Source organism: Hesperophylax consimilis, chromosome 10 (assembly GCF_061612785.1).
Source record: "Hesperophylax consimilis isolate HC1 chromosome 10, BYU_Hcon_1.0, whole genome shotgun sequence".
NCBI lineage: Eukaryota > Metazoa > Arthropoda > Insecta > Trichoptera > Limnephilidae > Hesperophylax > Hesperophylax consimilis.
Window position 1 is genome coordinate 28,690,028 of NC_142845.1, and position 20,090 is coordinate 28,710,117.

General features: G+C 36.8%; 1 protein-coding gene across 1 annotated transcript in view; it reads right to left on the minus strand.

Annotated features, from left to right (window-relative positions):
• Myo31DF (Unconventional myosin ID) overlaps positions 1-20,090 on the minus strand; it is a 130,254-nt gene that overhangs the window by 10,357 nt on the left and 99,807 nt on the right. Inside the window, exons 7-13 of the mRNA XM_089636815.1 lie at positions 19,369-19,526; positions 14,526-14,647; positions 12,084-12,381; positions 5,103-5,329; positions 4,141-4,290; positions 2,553-2,750; positions 4-298 (exon numbers count right to left, since the gene is read on the minus strand). Of these exons, the coding sequence (XP_089492941.1) occupies positions 4-298; positions 2,553-2,750; positions 4,141-4,290; positions 5,103-5,329; positions 12,084-12,381; positions 14,526-14,647; positions 19,369-19,526 (1,448 nt within the window). The remainder of the gene's footprint in view (positions 1-3; positions 299-2,552; positions 2,751-4,140; positions 4,291-5,102; positions 5,330-12,083; positions 12,382-14,525; positions 14,648-19,368; positions 19,527-20,090) is intronic.

Genomic DNA, 20,090 nt, shown 5'->3' on the forward strand with positions numbered 1-20,090 from the left:
TACCTCTGAAATGGGTAGTGGCTTCTTCATTGGCTTGAAAGTCTTGGGATCCAGCTTGTAGAGGTGTCCCTCAGTGACCAGCAGGCATCGCTCAGCCACCTTGTTGAAGCGGTTGACCTTGAAGAGGCGACAGGAGAAAAGGGGGCGGGCGGGGGGCTTGAGGGAGGCCAGCGCCTTGCTGTAGGCGGCGATGTTAGGGTTGTAAGCTGGCTGGGAGAGGTAGTCGCCGGTCCAGGCGCGCTGGGCACCCCATTCGGAGCGGCGCCCCTTCAGGCAGCCGGCCGCCGCGATTTTCATCCTGGAAAACAGTCATTTTGTAATGGATTGCAACATTTGCAGACACTGAAATTTTCATGAATGGGGCATCAATTTTCATACTCGTTTTGTGTTCTTTGTTTTGAAATTATTATACAAGGTGTCCGGGGGGTAAAGCGTAGCAACTTCGGGAGATGACTCTACATGATGATAGTACAGGAAAAAATTATAAACAAAGCTTAAAGTGGTACAAAAACATCATAGAGCTAGTTAAGAGAATAAGGAAATACTCATACAGTGTTATCTTAGTAATTTGCCACCAAAAGAAAAACCGATCAAGCGTCCAATTAGTGAAATTGGAGGATTATATTATTTATTTATTGGACAATTTGTATAGCGCCGCTTTTGTGAGATATTACCTCAGGGTAAATCACCTATAGTGCATACATACAAAATAGGCATGATACGTATTTTGTAAAAACAGTTTTGATTGTTATTTATATTCAAAATCATACATTAAACTGTGTTTATTTTAAGTCTCTTAAAAAATCTTCAATATGTTAAATTCTTCTTCTTTCGTATGGTGGGGGGGTCAGAGGGGGACATAAAGGTCTGCGAGCCAGTTTAGGGCCTTAGGCGTCGCCATGTGGACCTCATCAATCCCGCCGGGGAATGAATGGAGAGGGCATTCGTTGACCACATGGTCGGTGGTCTGCACCGCACCACATTCACACATCGCCGACTCTTTAAGGCCCCATCTGTGCATCATGTGGGCACAGCGGCTATGGGAGCACCTTAACCTATTGATGGCTTAACCCGATGGCGGACCAGGTTTTGCGAGGCAATGAGAACCCAGGCTGTCTCTCGGTGGGGTCCTGTATGAGTTGGGCATTTCCCACGTTGGCCGTTTGCCACTCAAGTTTCCACCTATCTTCTGGGGTGAGAGGTAATCGGAGGAGCCTCTCTCCTTCCGCCCAGAAGGGCTTTCGGGACTTCAAGCGGCATGCCGGGTGGGAGACAACATCTTCGTGCAAAGTTATTGCTTCAAATCATCCTTTGAATTTACCTAACCAAACCTTCACTATATCTGAAATTATTTTTTTAACAAATTTCTCATAATGTAATGTAAGTGACTTTTGGTGTAAAATGTAACCAGTGCATGCCGCTAGGCGCTTACAAGAACCACAAAGAACGCTCGAGTCTAGGTACGCGGCGGACTTCTATATACACGAATATCAGCAAATTATAGAGCTTGATTTTGCGCTTTCAACTAGTAAAAATAATGGCGGATTATAAAAGGTGGTCCATCGGATATAAATTTCTCTCCATTTTTTTTGTATTTAAGTTGGCAACTCTAATGTTTGACAGTTGTCATCTGCTGTTATTGAGATTATTAAAATAGAGTTGCTATAAAAAAGAACATAGTCTTGTTATTGTTAAAACACATTACAAATTTTATTTCTAAATGAAATCTGGTGTATCTGATGGACCACCCTTTAGTTATTGTACTGTATACTCGTTAGGTTAAGAAATAAGGTGTTAATATTAAAAGAATGACAGATGTCAGGGCACAAAGGGCTATGAAAAAGTGGGCACCCCAGTGGAAAACTTATTTTTCTTCTTTCGTATGGTGGGGGGGGGAGATCAGATAGGAACATCTATCATCTAACATCTGTCAGTGAGCGAGTCTAGGGTCTCAGGCGTCGCTCTGTGGACCTCATCAATCCCGCCGGGGAATGAATGGAGCGAGCATTCGTTGACCACATGTTCGGTGGACTGTTTAAGGCCCCACTTATGTATCATGTGGGCACAGCGGCTATGGGAGGACCATATCCTATTGATGGCGGACCAGAGTATACGAGGCAGTGAGAATCCAGGCAGTCTCTCAGTGCGGTTGTGCACGAGATGGGCATTTCTCACGTCGGCCAATTGCTACTAGTTTCCGCATATCTTCGAGAGTGAGAGGCAATCTAAGAATCCTCTCTCCTTTCATCCAGAAATATTTTCGGGACTTCAAGCGACATGCAGGGTGAGAAAATTAAGAGTTCAAGAAAGAAGTGGGGTGTGAGCGAGGAAGAAGACAGGATCATTGTGTGAAGATTCTGCAGCTGGAGACGAATGGGTAAGGACAGGTGTTGGTGTAGATTGTTTGAGAGATCAAATCGGTAGGGTAAAGAACATGTAAAAATTTAGATAGTGAGAAAGAGTTTTGAAATTTCTGTATAAAGAAAAGAGATATGTAAAAAAACATCAGTTTTGAGTAGGCAGTTGTATCTTAGTTAAAATATTTGACTCACTTGAGTTGAGGCCACTGGTCCTTTGGCACGGGCTTCAGCACTAACCAAGCCCTCCAGCGGCGGTGTGCGGCCTGCAGCAGCGCCACGGGCACACCACGCGGGGCGGGGGTCGGCCAGCTGTTTGGCGGCAAGGCCCCGTTGCGGGCGGCGCGCACCCGGCGCTGGAGCTCTGCGATGTACAGGCGCCGCTTGCTGTTCCTGGAGTGGACAAATTAATATGGTTAGAGTTTAAGATTGATTGAATGTGAATTAGGACCTTAAGGCGATGCACTACGTCGTGTAATATTTTAAATTTAGCCGCTATCAATAAAAACCCTTACGTAGATGGCGATAAGCTTTAAATTCCCGCTTAACACCATCCGCCTGTTTTGATTGATGCAAGAATAAAACATGGCCAAAAAGTGCCTTTTATTTTATTTTGTGGATGTTCAGGCATAAATATTTAATGTTTTTTTTCGATCATTTCATAAATAACTTAATTTGCCACATTATACAATAAAATCATAACCAAAAATGGGTTCGTAAGTAGGAGATTTTGAACTTTAAAGCAGTTTTCATAGGCCTTTACATTATTTTTTTCTGGGCTTATTAAAATACTTATCTAAAAAATACTCGATTATTTCGAAGGCCAAGATGTATTCACTCACAGTATTTAATTAAAGCATCTGAAACATTTCTAGGCGACCAAATTTTCAAACCAAAAACACATGATTTTGCATTACTACGTATAACATCGACTTAAGAGGCAAATATCATAGTCTACGGCCAGGCACCACTAAGTAAGATAAAACAATTTTCGGTTAAATTATTATACTGGGTTTTTCAATAAGAGGTGTTATTTTGAATAGCCCGCTATTTCGGTAAATGTTACTTTTGAAGCTGTCATTTTTTGACATTTGACAAATGGAAACTACGACATTAATAAAAATGGAACGATACAGGCTTCAACGACGCATTGAAATTATTAAAATTCACTTGAGTGAATCAAATGAAAATCATCTTGAGTGATGAGGCCCATTTCCACCTCGGTGGCTTCGTCAACAAGCAAAATTGTCGCATCTGGGGCTCGGAAAACCCAAGAGTTATTGTTGAAAAGTCTCTCTATCCTCAATGTGTGACTGTTTGGTGCGGTTTATGGTCCGGCGGAGTCATTGGACCTTACTTTTTCGAAAATGAGGCTGGAGCAACAGTTAGGGTGAATGGATTGCGCTATCGAGAGATGATTAATGATTTTTTTATGGCCGAAAGTGGGTGGTATTGATCTGGACAATGTTTACTTTCAACAAGACAGCGCTACGTGCTCCATAAGCAACGAAACCATTGATTTTTTACGATTGAATATCAAAATAACACCTCTTATTGGAAAACCATGTATTATAGAAAGTGTTTTATCGCTCGTCTGAATTATTGTCACAATCATTTCCAATTTTGAAAATGATGTAGTTTTTTAATAATCCGGTTCATTGATCAGAGTTTTAATCACAGACAGACCCATAACCGAAATAATAAGTAGCGGTGAGTATAGGTACCAAAACCAAGAACCTCCCCATGTGAATGGTATAGCTATGCCACTGGGCAGTATACTTACTTCCACGCCCTGGCGATGACATTAGCGGCTTTGAGCTTCTTGTAGTGCATTCTGGCGAGCGCCCCCCTCCATTGCTTCTGCAGCAAGATGACGATGCTTGGCAGCAGCGCGGCCCGGGCAGCCTCCAGAGCATGCAGGGTCTTGGCACTCCTAAAACAAACAAAATCAAATAAATAAAATTTCAAAAGCATTGGAAGATTTTGATTTAATTTCATTGTCAAAAGCAATCAATTGACTAGCAACATTTATTTAATTTTTATTATTTTTTTTTATTATATAAGTACATTTTTGTTTATTTGTTACAATATATGATCAAATATTTCAAGACCCCTCTTCCATAGAAGCATTAGCTTGTGGCTGGAAATGGAGTGTACATTGTTTTATTACAGTATGTAGGTAATTAAAAATAAAATGATTTTAAACTTATTTGAAGACTGGAATGTTACTTAAGGAAAATAATTGAGATGAGTTATTCTTAAGATTAATTCAATTGGAAACATTTTTATTTTTTGTAAGTTTGTCTTTAAAATATTTTTTCAGAGTGTTTATTATTTGGATGTTATCATTAATGTTTCTAATTTCTTCAGGTAGTCGATTGAAAAAAATTCTTGCCCGGTAAGTGTAATAATTTTGTGCAAAGGAAGTGTTTAATTTTGGGCATGGAAAAATATATTTAAGTCGAGTACGGTTTTCAGTTAGAAATTGATACTTGTCTTTTTCTTTTATGATTTGAATTAATGCATTTTTAGTATAAAGATCTTTAAATGAAGGCACTTGAAATTCTTCGAATAATCGATCCGTTGGGTAATCGGAAGGTTTTCTTAATATTATTTTAATTATTAACCTTTGTATCACTTCTATTGGAGTAAGGTTAGTTTTGTATGTGGATCCCCAACTAATGATACCATACTGTAGAAATAAAAATAATAAATAATAATTCTTGTACAAATCTGAAACCGTACCTGATGAAGAGTTTGGTGTGACCATACTGTACGTCGGTAATGTTCCTGTCCCTCAGCAACACCATGACGCCCTCGCGGTCACTGCCCTGGCGGAAGTTGGGCCACGTGAACTGTGACAGCATCTTGTAGCGCTTCAGGAAGCGGTCGTAGCGCTGGCGGTTGGCAAAACCAGCCCTGCGCACGCGAACATTCTCAACGAGACCAAGGTAGGCCACTTGATGGGCCACCTGAAAAAGAGATGATATTAGAAAAGTGCACCATTTTAATGCAAAACACTCTCTAAAAGAAGAATCAACAATGCTAATTGTCTTCAAAGGCATTGTGATCTCCATAAAACACACCAATCAGACCAGTGCTACACGAAAGCTCAGAGGAACTTCACAAAGAACAGTGAAAGTTTATTTGATTGAGATTGGATCTTTGTTTAGAGAGGAAGATCTAGCATATCCACTCAAGTGATTTTCGGCATATTATGCCAAGTTTTGCAAACGTCTTGAATGATTGCACATCATAATATGCCATTTTCCTTTATCTTTTGTAAAACATTCTCGCGTATAACAGTTATCATTGGTAGAAAGCTGATATAAATCTTTCATATTTTATCTATAGATGTGTAAATTCCGCCGTTTTAAGAATGAAGTGGAAACTATTCTAGAAATCATAGATTTTTAATTCTTTCTGAACAAATATTTTTTTTCGAACGCGTCTGTCAAAATAATGCAAATGCTTGTTTTATTCAATGTTTATCACATATTTACACACTGTTCCATTCGTAATTGAATTACCCATCTATCTCGTTAGATAGATGGGTAATTCAATTAAATAATTTTCAATTATTTTTTGGTTTCTAACTCAAACTAAAAATTTAAAAATTTCTGTAAATTTTTTGTTTTATATATATAATTGTAAAAATGAAACTGTAAACTCACTATAATAAGATTTATAATGTAAAGAACCCGTTAGACAAACTGCTAAAAAGCAGTTTATCGGGACTTTTTTGCCGTATATTTGAAAAGTGGTTTTTATTCAATATTAATCTAATCTAATTTGCTGCCACGTTTCTTTTACATTGTCAAATGTCATGTAAATGGCTATCTGTATAAAACGTTTTATTGAAGTAAATAGAGCAATCGAGATTATTCTTACTGAAAATTGTATACAGTGAACTTATTTTAATTTTTTATTTATTTTTTAACTTATTTTACAGCAAAATGTACCAGTTTTTTGTGGTAAAAGTATTTAATATCCTAATTCAGTGAATTCAATTTTGACAGTTCGCGAACCCAAGTTGACACAGATTCTATAAAATATTTTTTGCACAAAATTTTTAGAATATCTGTTTACGATTAAAAATTAAGTCTTGTAATATATATTTGTATCTATGATTATCAAGTGGGCCATAAACTATATACAGGAATGGAAAATATTCATATTAATAGAAAATAATTGATAAGTACAGCAATTTTAAAAGAATAAACTCGCAGAATTCGCGTGTTTATAAAGATTATGATTTTTTAATATATTTTTTATAAATCCTAAAAATTTGAAATAAACGACCAAATATTGATGAATTCATTGGCTATACAGGGTGTATCGGCACTAACCCGACAAACTTTAACCAGCTATTCCTTAGCACATTTGGAGTAAAAAATGTTATGTACACTTTGCTGTCCGGTAACATTTTTTTTCTTTTAAAAACAAAAAATAAATAAAATTTCCACACTCCGCTACTGCCCACAGTATAGGGGTAAAATAATTGGCAACGCCGCGCTACTGTCATCTCTTTCACACATATTCTGTCTCAAGTCCCGTGTGGTTCCCGCCACCCCGTCTCGTATCAGTGGTCAGTGCTGTTTTGGGAGTTCGCATGTCATCAAGTTTCTAGTTTCGTTTTTGTTTTGTTATCTAAGTTTTTACTGTTGAAATATGCCCCTCAATTATCCACCTGCCGAGCAAGCAGATATTGTTTTTGTTTATGGATTTTGCAATGGAAATTCACGAGCAGCCGTAAGGGAGTATCGCATGAGGTTTCCTGGAAGACGCGTCCCACACCATGCTACCTTTGTCCAGGTTTGTACCCTATCAATTGTTTATTGAAACTATTTACATTCATTGATAATGCCAAAAAGCGCTTTTGAAATTTAAACTGGGAACATTAAAAACATAACAAGGGGCCACCAACTTTAAAAATGTAAATTGTACTTTAGGTGATTTGTGTTCAGTGGTCACTAAACGGCGTTTTAAAAAGTTAATTAATTTTAATCTCTAATAAATGCATCATTCACTGCAATTGAATTCACTCCCTTTCTCACCATGGGATTATTTAAATTACTTGAATTCAATTTCACCCCTGTGAATCCAAGATATCAACCGTACCTAGTTAAGAAAATTATAATTTAAAACACTTTGTTATACATTTTACTATAAAAAAATGAAATAAATGAAGAGAAAACGTAAGTTTTCTGATATGTGCCTAAAATAAGTGTTCTTTAAAAATAAAATGAGTGAAAAAGCCCGCGATTGTTTATTTGACATTATTACTGAGCTGAATAATAAAAGCAGTTGTTATTTGTTGTTTTGTTTCAGATGTATCAACAATTGCGTGACTGTGGCATCGGACGGATTGAAGGCGCCGGCGGAGGACACAACATCGTTCCTGTGGCAGTTGAGGAGAGAATCCTGAACTTAATTACCGAAGACCCCACGCTGTCCGTGCGTCGGGTCGCTCTGATGATAGGACACAGGGAACACATGGCGGTATGGAGAGTTCTGAAGAAGCACGGGCTCAAACCTTTTCACTATAGGCGCTGCCAAGGCCTCATGGAGAATGACCACTTTTCCAGAGTCGTGTACTGCAGAAGAATGCTGCATAATGTCATAAGAGATGCAGACTTCATGAAAAACATATTGTTTACCGACGAAGCACAGTTCACTAAAACAGGAGTGCTAAATGTGCACAACTTGCACCATTGGGCTGAACAAAACCCCAAGCTTGTTCGGGAGTCGTCGAGCCAGGACAGATTTTCCATCAACATGTGGGCAGGAATCCTGGGAAATCAAATACTCGGTCCAATCGAGTTGCCTCCCAGACTAAATGGACCGATGTATTTGGAGTTCTTACAAGTGCAACTGGGCGAGATTCTGGAAGATGTGAACCTCGAATTACTACGGAGAATGTGGTTCCAGCACGATGGAGCCCCACCACACTATTCGATTGCCGTGCGGAACTACTTGGATGTCGAGTTTCCTGGTCGTTGGATAGGCCGTGGAAGTCCGGCCATTGCTTGGCCACCAAGATCACCCGACCTGACCCCCCTGGATTACTACCTGTGGGGGGCTCTCAAGGAAAAAGTGTATGCTAAGCCAATAGCCTCAAGAGAGCAACTGCTCGAACGAGTGATGGAAGCCGCTGCAGAAATTAAAGCAAATCCTGCAAACTTAAATAATCAAAATATAACAAGACTACACGCTTGCATCGAAAATAATGGTAGTCACTTCGAACAAATGCTCCAATAAAAAAATTAACATAAACTACATGTCCGCATTTTCATTTATTATTTATTGGTAAAATTCTCACAATGTCATTCATTTACACATCAATATTACCTACATATCAATATTTAATAAAATCTGTAGAAGAGTATGCCCGTCGGCATTCAACAAGTTTTTCGACAAGTGTGTCGAAAAGCGTCTTCTCTCTTTCCTACACACTAAATATTAATGGTTAAAAATGAGACGACTGATGCTTGTAAGCGCGCCAATACGTAAAAACAACGAAACTCGAATAAGAATTGCCAGGTGGGTTTTTTAATCGCTTTAATCTGACTTTAAACAATAATTAAACACGTAAAAATTATTTAATATAATATTACAGTACAGTACTTTGAACCTTCGCAATAAATTTATTTGATTTTAAGTTTAGTTTGTAGAACTCCATTTCAATTTAGAGATTTTTTTTATTTTAACAGTCTTATTAAAAAATTTATAAAAACAGTGTGTTTATAAACAAGTTCTGCTAGTTGTAATTATTATTACGCGTGACAGCTGTTTCACCTTCTGACGGCATTATCAAACTTTGGTAAAGCCACTTACAGACGACGTAAGTGATAACTTTCTTTTTTTATTATTCTGGCTTTATTGATTTCCGAGTAAATTGTCGTAAATTATTATTTGCTAATCCCAATATTATTTGCTAATGCTAATAATTAAGTGAAATTTTAAACAATGCAATAATAGGATTATTGCATTGTTAATTTCACTTAATGTCGTTGGTATTTCCAACTGATGACTCAGGGGTTTATTTCCCTGAATAATTAAGTATTTTGGGGTCTAATTATTATGCATTTCATTACATCCGATAATTTAAACAATTTTTATGTTGAATTGGGGTAAGTTTTATGGCTAAGGGAAGGAGTGGAAGGTGAGGAAGTACCTGGATATTCAGATCTGGTCACCAAATACGGCTAGTCATTTCAAGCAACGTTTAAATTCTAAACCTGGATATTCAGATCTGGTCACCAAATACGGCTAGTCATTTCAAGCAACGTTTAAATTCTGAACCTGGATATTCAGATCTGGTCACCAAATACGGCTAGTCATTTCAAGTAACGTTTAAATTCTAAACCTGGATATTCAGATCTGGTCACCAAATACGGCTAGTCATTTCAAGCAACGTTTAAATTCTGAACCTGGATATTCAGATCTGGTCACCAAATACGGCTAGTCATTTCAAGCAACGTTTAAATTCTAAACCTGGATATTCAGATCTGGTCACCAAATACGGCTAGTCATTTCAAGCAACGTTTAAATTCTGAACCTGGATATTCAGATCTGGTCACCAAATACGGCTAGTCATTTCAAGCAACGTTTAAATTCTAAACCTGGATATTCAGATCTGGTCACCAAATACGGCTAGTCATTTCAAGCAACGTTTAAATTCTGAACCTGGATATTCAGATCTGGTCACCAAATACGGCTAGTCATTTCAAGCAACGTTTAAATTCTGAATTAATTAATCAATTACGAAAAAGCGTGGGGTTAAGAATATTTTTTTTAAATTATAGTTGTAATTTATTGTCGATTTTTTAAAAAAATTGCGATATTTTAAATAAAATTTAATAATTATTGTTTAAATAAATTAGCAATCTGGCAGCATTCATTTGCAGGTGGTCAATCCAATGCAGTCATGACGTTTGTGTGAGTGCTTTCCTTTGTCTCAGTGTGTTGCGCAGCAGTTTTATATGAACCGTTTTTTGATTCATCGGGATTGTTTTTAAAACTATACATTCTTTGTACCTTCAAATTAGTGGAAATAAACTTAAGTGTGTCAAGCTGCTCGTTATATTCCGGTAATTCTGGAAGGCTTTTAACATAAGCAATAATATTCATAAATCACATTCCGCGAAGTTGTAAATAACTAAATTTATTAAAAAATATACGTTGTAGGATAGCCTAGCAAGTAACATTTTGACAGAGCACTTACGGTGATTTAAAAAACAACGGCGCTGTTCAAATAATCCAATTATTATTATTGATAAGTACCTAAGTGAGGAAAATTGTTTTTAAAAGTGCTCAGAATTATTGGACTTCGATTATAAATTCAGGAAATCTACTAATTAGTTTCTTAGTTTCAAAATTAGACTATTTAATACGTGAAACGCGTAAGAGGTGAAACCAAAGCATTCCAGAGGTGAAACAATTTAGATACAAAAATAAAACTGATGTGTACAATACAAGAAGACAATCAGTGATTCGCATACGAAAAATGTGAATAATCATTATTGTTAAATAAAATATTTCTTTTCTGGTACTGGATTATGTAATACGGGCTTCGTTCGCAGCAACACGCGAGAGTTGCGATGTTGCTTTCAAATTTTGACAAAGGATAAAACAGTGGTGACATGTGGTGAAAATATGTTTAATTAATTTTTTATTAAAAAAAAACGTTACCGGACAGCAAAGTGCACATAACATTTTTTACTCCAAATGTGCTAAGGAATAGCTGGTTAAAGTTTGTCGGGTTAGTGCCGATACACCCTGTATAGCACTATATAATCAGTTTGTATGTCTCCATATTAAAGTGGCACACGATCGCTCGACACATATTTCAGCTATTGATGCGATCACTCGAGTGGTTAAGACAATATTGATTTTATTTAAAATAACAATTACGTGATTTTCTTAACTTCCATAACTAGGCTCATGCCCGTTTATAATAATGGAGCAACACAAGACAATGGTCGCTGGTGAACATGTACCAATTTATTGTTTCGTGAGCTGTCAATAAAACTAGAATGGTTTGTAGAAGTAGACGACACAAAAAAGGATACTTTATAATAAACCTATAGGACGAAGGAATATAGGGAGATCAAAACATAGTTGAGTGGACGGTGTGGAGGCAAATACCGCATTTTTGGAAAATTAATTCTTGGTTATTCTGTTTTCTTGTATTTCTGTAACTATTTATGATACTTTCTTGCTGGGAAGATATTTCGGTCATGAAAAGATAGTCAAGATTGCACAAGATTGTCGTGTATTACCTATTTTTGTTCATTATTAACTCCGGACCAAATATATTTTCTTCTCGCTCTGTTAAATATGTGCGTCTCTGTTAGCCACCTAGCCACTACCTAAACTGTTCGTATTAATAAATAATTTTGTGATTTTTTTTTTTCAAGATTATGTGTATGTTATTTGTACGAGATTATTTTTTTGTGTTGTGAATTTGTCTTATACATTACAACAATCTTGATGGGACATGACAATATTGACGGTTAACACCTTGAACGGTAAGTCTATTGACGACCAAGACAATTTTTCGGTAATAGGCAATTTGTCTTGCTCATTTACAAACACCTTTAGACATTCTGATGCTAAAATGTGGTAACAAGATCCCCTAACACATAAGGAGCTGGTAGGAGAGTGAAGAGGGGAACAGACTACAAGAGGTGGTCAGGACTCTTCAAGAGTTAATATTCTCACCAGTTGTTTATCCCAAACTGAAGGACTCTGTATGGGATTAGGTTTCACGCATCTGACGTAGAAAGGTTCCTTGGTCTGCAGGTCCAGCACCAGGGCGGACATGGAGGCCCGGAAGAGGGAGGCGGCAGAGGGCGGCCTCTTGGAGGTCTGCTGGATATTTGTGGCGCCCTCGGGCCACATGTCTCGCAGGCTGGAGTTGGTGGAGGAGTGGAGTAGACGCTTGAGGTCCTGCCAGAGGGCGTCCTTGTTCTTGTCCATGAAGCCTTTCACGCTGTAGGTTACATCACCTGCATAATGCCTGCAAAAAAATAACACGTCAATTCTATTTTTACACTTTTGTTACAAGATTTCGATACAACACGGTCAACAAAGCATAAGTGTAATGTTGGTATTCTCCACTGTGGATGCTGCTGGAGTGAAGGTGGTAGAGAGATAAATAAACGTTATTATTGAAATGAGTATTTATTCACTGTTACACAAATTACTTAACTGGTTGTGTGCCTTAAGCGCGTTTACGCGGTCTAGGTAGCCGTGCTCACAAGGCCGGCCGTACAAAATGAGCGCGTTAACACGCTGTTCTATATGAAGATTTTGCTTATCAAACTCAAGTAATTTGAAAAATCTAAAATATGGAACCCACGGTGACATCTATTGGGATGATGAAGAAATAATTATAATATAACAGTTCACAGATTATATCGACTTTAGAGAAGAAAATGAAGCTTCTTTTGACTTTCAATATGTGTCACTAATGCAGGGTTGCTACTTAGGGGGACTCCCTGCACACGGGGCGACCGTATTTCGTGTTTCGTGATTGCTTGGCGTATATTTCTCCGTTGGAATATTGATTTTTATTGTTGATTATTTCGTTTTTGTGCTGTAATAATTATTTTTACTTGTGCAAGGAAGTATATGTTTTTAGTGTACAAAGTGTGGTCTCTGTTTTTTTACGATTTTGGAGATTTTATACGTTTTTTTAAAGCATTTTTCTGTTTGAGTGACAAGAATTTTTTTTACACCCATTGTAAAGTGTGTGATTTTTTTACGTTCAACGATGGAGGATGGACAAAGTATGCCTGGTGATGACCAACTGCTTGAAGATTTCACGGATGAAGCTGGCCGTACTGCTGAATCAGATGACAGTGATCTTGATTTCGAAATTAGTGAGGAAGAACAAGATGTCTCTTCCATCAATAATAATAATAATAATAATAATAATAATAATAAAATAGTCAAAACACTTCAATTATCTCAACCAAACGTATGTTGACAAAATTTCGTCAAACAAATGGTTGAGTATTGGAGAGTTGAGCGCAGAAATAGAAGGATTTATGCTTGCCATTCAGGATAGAGTCATTAATACTAAAAATTATAGAAAGCATATAATCAAAGATACAAATCAAATTGATGATTTGTGTAGAAAATGTTTGGCTTTTCCGGAAACTATAGAACATATTATATCGGGATGTTCTATATTAGCACCGTCCGAGTATACATTTAGGCACAATCAAGTTTTAAAAATAATTCACCAAAATTTGGTAATTAAACATAACTTGATTGACTGCCGTAATGTAGTACCATATTATGAATACGAACCAAATTCATTTTTAGAAAACGAATTTTATAAAATATATTATGATAAAACTATACTAACAGACCGAGCGATTAGTCATAATAGACCCGATATAGTTTTACATGACAAAATTAAAAAAATAACTTATATCATTGATGTCGCTATTCCAAATTCCTGTAATATTCAAAAATCTGTAAGGTGTAGTCATTGTATGAGCCGTCCATGTCAAGACTGCTTGAAAATCTGATACTCAAATTGTTGACTCTGGTCTGTCGCGATGAGCAGGGGCGAACCGAAAATTCTCCAGGCTATCGAACGTCCAGAGGATTCCGGTCGGCGAAATCCGAAGCTACGATTCACCAGATGATTAACCGCGCAGTTGCAGGGTATTGCATTTTTCAGTTTTTATTTTTTTTTACACAGCATTTTGTTGAACGTATCCTCGGTGTAGATTACATTTAAGACTTTTTGTTGTTGTCAAGTGTAAAACTCCAAAGTTAAAAATAACTTTGGCGTTGAATCACTATTCTTACTATTAATATGGCGATGGTTTACATAAGAAATTCACAAAATAAAAATTTTGCAATTTTTTTTGCATAAATCAAAACTGGCTACTGGTGCTAAGCGGGAATTTCAGCCTTATCGGCATCTATACAGGATAGGATTGCGTGATTTCGCCTGATTCTGAATGTCACTAGTCGAGGTTGATCGCCTTCATAAAGTGCAAAAATGAATTATGTATTATATTATTACTGATGGTGGTTTCAAGTTTTTTCATCATGTGTAAATTTTAATAATACTAACTATAAAAAGAGAAAACCACGGAACAATAAATATTCTAGAGCGGTGTCTAATAAATATATTCTTACGTGATCCTGAAGTGCTCCTTGTGTTTGAGTGCCTTGTCTGTGGGCAGCAGCTGGCGAGAGGTGTAGTGAGCATGCTGGGCCAGTCGGGAGTCCAGGGCGCCGAGGAGGACCTCATCAGAAACCTAGAATCATAATTGGAGAGAGGTTTAAAAATTCATAATTTTATTACAAGTTCTGATAGCGCATGATCTGGAACTAAGTCTCACGTCTCGATTAACGTCTCACGCCTTTCAAAATATCAAATTGACAAACTTCAATCAGTGTAATGCAGCAGCACGGCTCATAACCGGGGTTTCAAAATATTTGCACATTTCAGAACACCTTCGTAACCTTCACTGGCTCAAGTGCCCTGAAAGAATCCAGTACAATTGTGCTGGATGGTGTTTAAATCCATCAATCAAATGGCCCCACCCTACATCTCTGAACTATGCGTACCAGAAAACACTGGTCTGAGGCAGTCAACTCTTATAGCCCAGCTACACTACTCGCGAAGTTGATCGAAGTTGACCGAATACGATAGTGTGGGCACGAACTTCGCTTCGCTTCGGGCAACTTCGCTTCGCTTCGCCCGACTTCCGATTGTTGTCGGTAAATGCGCCCGAGTCAAAGGACTCGAAGCGTCACGGCATAAATAAACCAATCACTGACTGGATGGACTGAGTTACTCGCGAAGTTGCACGAGTGTGTGGGCACGCACTTCGAACTTCGGCTAACTTCATCGAGGACTTCGTCGAAGCGTCGAAGCGAGTAGTGTAGCGGCCGCTTTAGATGAGCAACATCAGCAGCTGTAGGCAGACTGATGGAACCTAAGCGCAAGCCAAATACTAAATTTGGTGATCGCGCTTTCGGAGTATCTGGGCCGAAGCCTTGGAATAAACTCCCTCCGGAACTAAGATCCATAACAAGTCCAAAAGAATTCAGGTCTGAACTAAAAACTTACCTTTTTAAGCTGTCATACCCTTAAATTAAATATACCATTCCTGAGAGAAAGTCCAGTTATATTCAATTTTCCAATTATGTCCTAAAGCCTGTGTCTAAATTTCGCTAATAAACAATTAGTTAATGTTAATTAAGTGTTAATCTCAAGTGACCTACCAGGTAAGTATTGTACTGTATATTATCTCCATATATAGTTAGTAATAACATAGATCATGGTAGAAATGTATTATAAATTTGTACAGCGCCCTTGAGGTGATTTTACACAGGAAAAAGTCGCTATACAAATCATCCAAATATTATTATTTATTTATTATTATGTAGAATGATAATACTGTTGATATTGGTCATTGAGAAGGTGAATGGAAATTTAATAGCCTACCTACTGATAAATTTATATTTGGGTCACACTGTAAATGGGAATTAAACAGTGGATTTGAAATATGCGACGAAATATTAAGGAATGGATTAAGATGGAATTTTTTAACGTGGGTCTCAATAAAAAAAAGAGATATAGATCTCTATAAAAGTAAGACTGATATCAGAAACTGGTTCAACGTACGTGGCTTTAACACAAGAGCAAGTTAGAGAAATGATTTTGCATGAATTCAACATCAAATGTGAATGGATATTCCGCTTACGTTCACCGAGTTCTCGCTTATGTCTACTGCACAAGAGTGCTACTTGTTCCCAGCCGTCTGAAGCCAGTGAGACAACGGTATCCCCAATTAGAGTATGTTTTGAGGCTGAGGGAAGTGGGGATGGGAAGTAGATGGAAGGTGGGGAAGTACAGGTTTTCCAATAAGAGGTGTTATTTTGAATAGCCCGCTATTTTGGTAGATGTTGCTTTTGAAACTGTCATTTTTTGACATTTGACAAGTAGAAACTACGACATTAATAAAAATGGAACGATACAGGCTTCAACAACGTATTGAAATTATTAAAATTCACTTGAGTGAATCAAATGCAAATCATCTTGAGTGATGAGGCCCATTTCCACCTCGGTGGCTTCGTCAACAAGCAAAATTTTCGCATCTGGGGCTCAGAAAACCCAAGAGTTATTGTTGAAAAGCCTCTCTATCCTCAATGTGTGACTGTTTGGTGCGGTTTATGGTCCGGCGGAGTCATTGGACCTTACTTTTTCTAAAATGAGGCTGGAGCAACAGTTACGGTGAATGGATTGCGCTATCGAGAGATGATTAATGATTTTTTATGGCCGGATTGGATGGTTTTGATCTGGACAACGTTTACTTTCAACAAGACGGTGCTACGTGCCACACAAGCAACGAAACCATCGATCTTTTACGATTGAATATCAAAATAACACCTCTTATTGGAAAACCCTGTATATGACTATTAAGATCAAACACGGCTAGTGCAATTTCAAGCAACGATTCAGTTCTGAGTGGAAGTCTTCCACTATTGTACTTAGGAGATTAAATCAAAGAGACCTTATCAACACAATCGATCCCGCCGTGGCATGTTAAATTTATTTTATTCAATTTGTACAAATTTTTCCTTATAACATTACAGATTGGGGTCTTGGTCATTATAATTGTACCGTTATACAAAGTATTTTCAGTGAAAAAATCTTGTAAGAGCGTTGTAGGAAGTGAAAAACATATAAATTTTTTGATCAACTACATTTAGAAAGTACGTGGCTCTCCCCTTCAGTTCCCGTTGAGTTTATGAACAAATTGGTGCGGCTCTCTCTACAATGAAGGATTGTGGTTATGATTATGGCGACGTCCTCGAGAGTGAGACGAATCCCATCGTTAGATATGTAACCATTTATTGAGACAGTGTCTCTAAAGAGTGGTAATTGGTCATATCCAGGATATAAGTAGATGAAAACAGCCAGGGGTAATATCCGTAGAGACGCATAAATAAAAATCTTAAAAAATTCTTCTAAACTCTTTCAATGCACAAAATGTACGTTACTTCGTGTGGGGCCCAAATGATCGAATTTGACTCCAATACACTTAACCCTTTCACACCCTCATTATTGTTTCCACATATATAAAAAATATGTAATGCTTGATTATACCTCAGAAAATTAGATGAAAATTTTTGGTTTTTAATTTTTTTTTTTTGAAATTATTCTACTTTAATTTGGCTTAACATTAGACGTCAGAGGGTATTTTTTTAAATAGTACGGTATAATAAGCATAACACAAAAGTAATACAAATAACTGTTTCATGTCAAAAATGCACAAAATACAATGTAGTGAAAATCTCTAAGGTTTGAAACAAATAACATTCTAACAAAAATTCATTCAGAAATAATCTAGGATAATAATCTTTAAAAATTCGCCATATTAGTCGCAAATATGTGCATCACTACCAGTGTTAATTTGAATGAACATTGAAATTCATTTACTATATTCTGGCAAATGACTGTGAACAGTGAATTGAACTGATGTTATTATTATAGAACACATCTTTATTGTTTATTTATTATTATTGTTTATTGTGTTATTTTAAGTAGGTACATAGTTATCTATGTCCTAATACAATCCTTATATACATATACATATAATTATGGTAACACATTTAAAATGAATCAATCACATATTTTCTTAATTTAATTTTAAATGTTTTTATGTTTTCTTCTGATTTTATTTCTTCTGGTAGCTCTCCAAATATCTTCAACGCTCCGTACATCAATGACTTTTGACTCTGTGTTTTTTTCCTGAAGGGGAGTCTCAATTCATTTCTTTTCTATTATGCGTTAAAATATTCGTAATTCGAGTAGAAACTATCGATATCTCACCTTAAATGAAGTAATCAAAGAAATTCTATGAAACTCACAATCAGCAGATGTCAAAATATTTATCATTTTTGTGGCGGAAATAAGGATTTCAACTGAGTAGAAAAAATAGCCGCCACAGAAAAGATTACAAGCTATAAGAAAACCAAAACATAGCTTTTCTAAATAGCTACCGTTACGGTGAAAAATCACAAAGTTCGTGTTAATTTGAATTAACACTGGGGCTGAAAGTGTTAACCCGTCGTATCCCGGAACCGCATATGTGAGTGCGGCACATTATCTACGAATTAAAAAAAAAAAAAAAAATTATGTGCGATTTTGACCCTTATGTATAAGGAATTTGTAAGAAGAACAAGGTCACAATCGCTTGGGCTATTCTCGTTCTTTACGCAGCAAATACCGGAATGACTTCTAGCTTTTCAGATTTTTTACAAAGAATTTTTCTGTGGAATGCCAACGAAATATTTGCCGCGTTTTTAGTGTCAAAGCGTCTTCTCTCATTATTTTTGATATAAATTGATTGTGGAAATAATAGATTTGAGGTACAATCAGAAAGATAGTTTTATTTACATTATTTTGATGTAATTTTTATAATATTTCACCCAAGAAAAGTGATGAAAATTAACTTCGTAAGAAATGTCAAAATTTTTACGTCATAATGAATAATTATATTTTTAGCATTATTTATTTACAGGTTTCTTGTACAAAATAATATTATTAGTAACAACAGTTGTATAAACTACCGAAATCTGGAAGAATTGTTATCATATACTTATATAATGCGACACAAAAAAAATTTAAGTGGACACTTGACGTTTGATTTTCGAATTTGAGCTTTTGGAAATTGAGCTAGGAATTTCCTGGTACACCACAGGTTAAGAGTAGTGCGTTATATAATAGCCTCAGCGTTAGTGCGTTGTGAATGCTCTGCTAACTAAAGCGTTGATGTGTTGGTGAAAAGTGTTTTAGTGAAATTTCATCACATATGTGAGTGGCAAGATTTAAGATCTGTAAAAAGTATTTGCACACTGTGATATGTATACACATTACTGCAATGGCTTCAATTGGCGTAGCTACAATCCCCTAATTCCAATTCTACTAAATCTCCTTAATTCCACATCTTTTAGATAATTTTACCTGGGTTGGATTGAGGCAGGCCTCATCCATGATGGAGATGATTCCCTTGTGGGGCGCGTCCACCAATTCACAGATGACCCTGTTGTTGAAGTACTGGATGGGCGTCCACTGGATACCCTCGCGCTGGTATTCTTCCTGCTCCTGTCTGAGGACCAGCTCTGGAAGATAGATACAAGAAAATAGATTATAAGGAAGATACAAAGTGAATTTGATACAGAGTATATTGAAGAGAAGTGTCCACTATACCATTTGAAAACGACAATGGTCGAAGAACCCGTCACTTCATCATTACTCTCCACCGTACAAAGAAGAAGATATATAATAAATCTGGCCAGAAACAATACTTTATTTTATTTTATGTAAACGACACAGTGTAAGTAGTAACATAATGGCTTATTGAATAATGACAAGTCTTTTATTGCCGAATGTTAGCAGGACCAAAGAATAGAGAAGGCATGTTGGGAAGGCCTGGCTATTCAGATTTAGTCACTAAATCATCAATAGTAATTGTGAATGGTGGTCATTTAACCCATTCCCTCTGAGCCTCCACTATTTAGGACGGCTATCTTAGAAGGTCTTCTCTTCGGGCGGCCATAATTTATGCATCTCGACAAAATATTTATTTTTACGTAAATATGTAGTAGAATGCATTGCCATCTGAAGATATTTTATCTTAATTTTTAAAAGATAATTAACTTTTTTATCTAGCTTTTATATAAAAA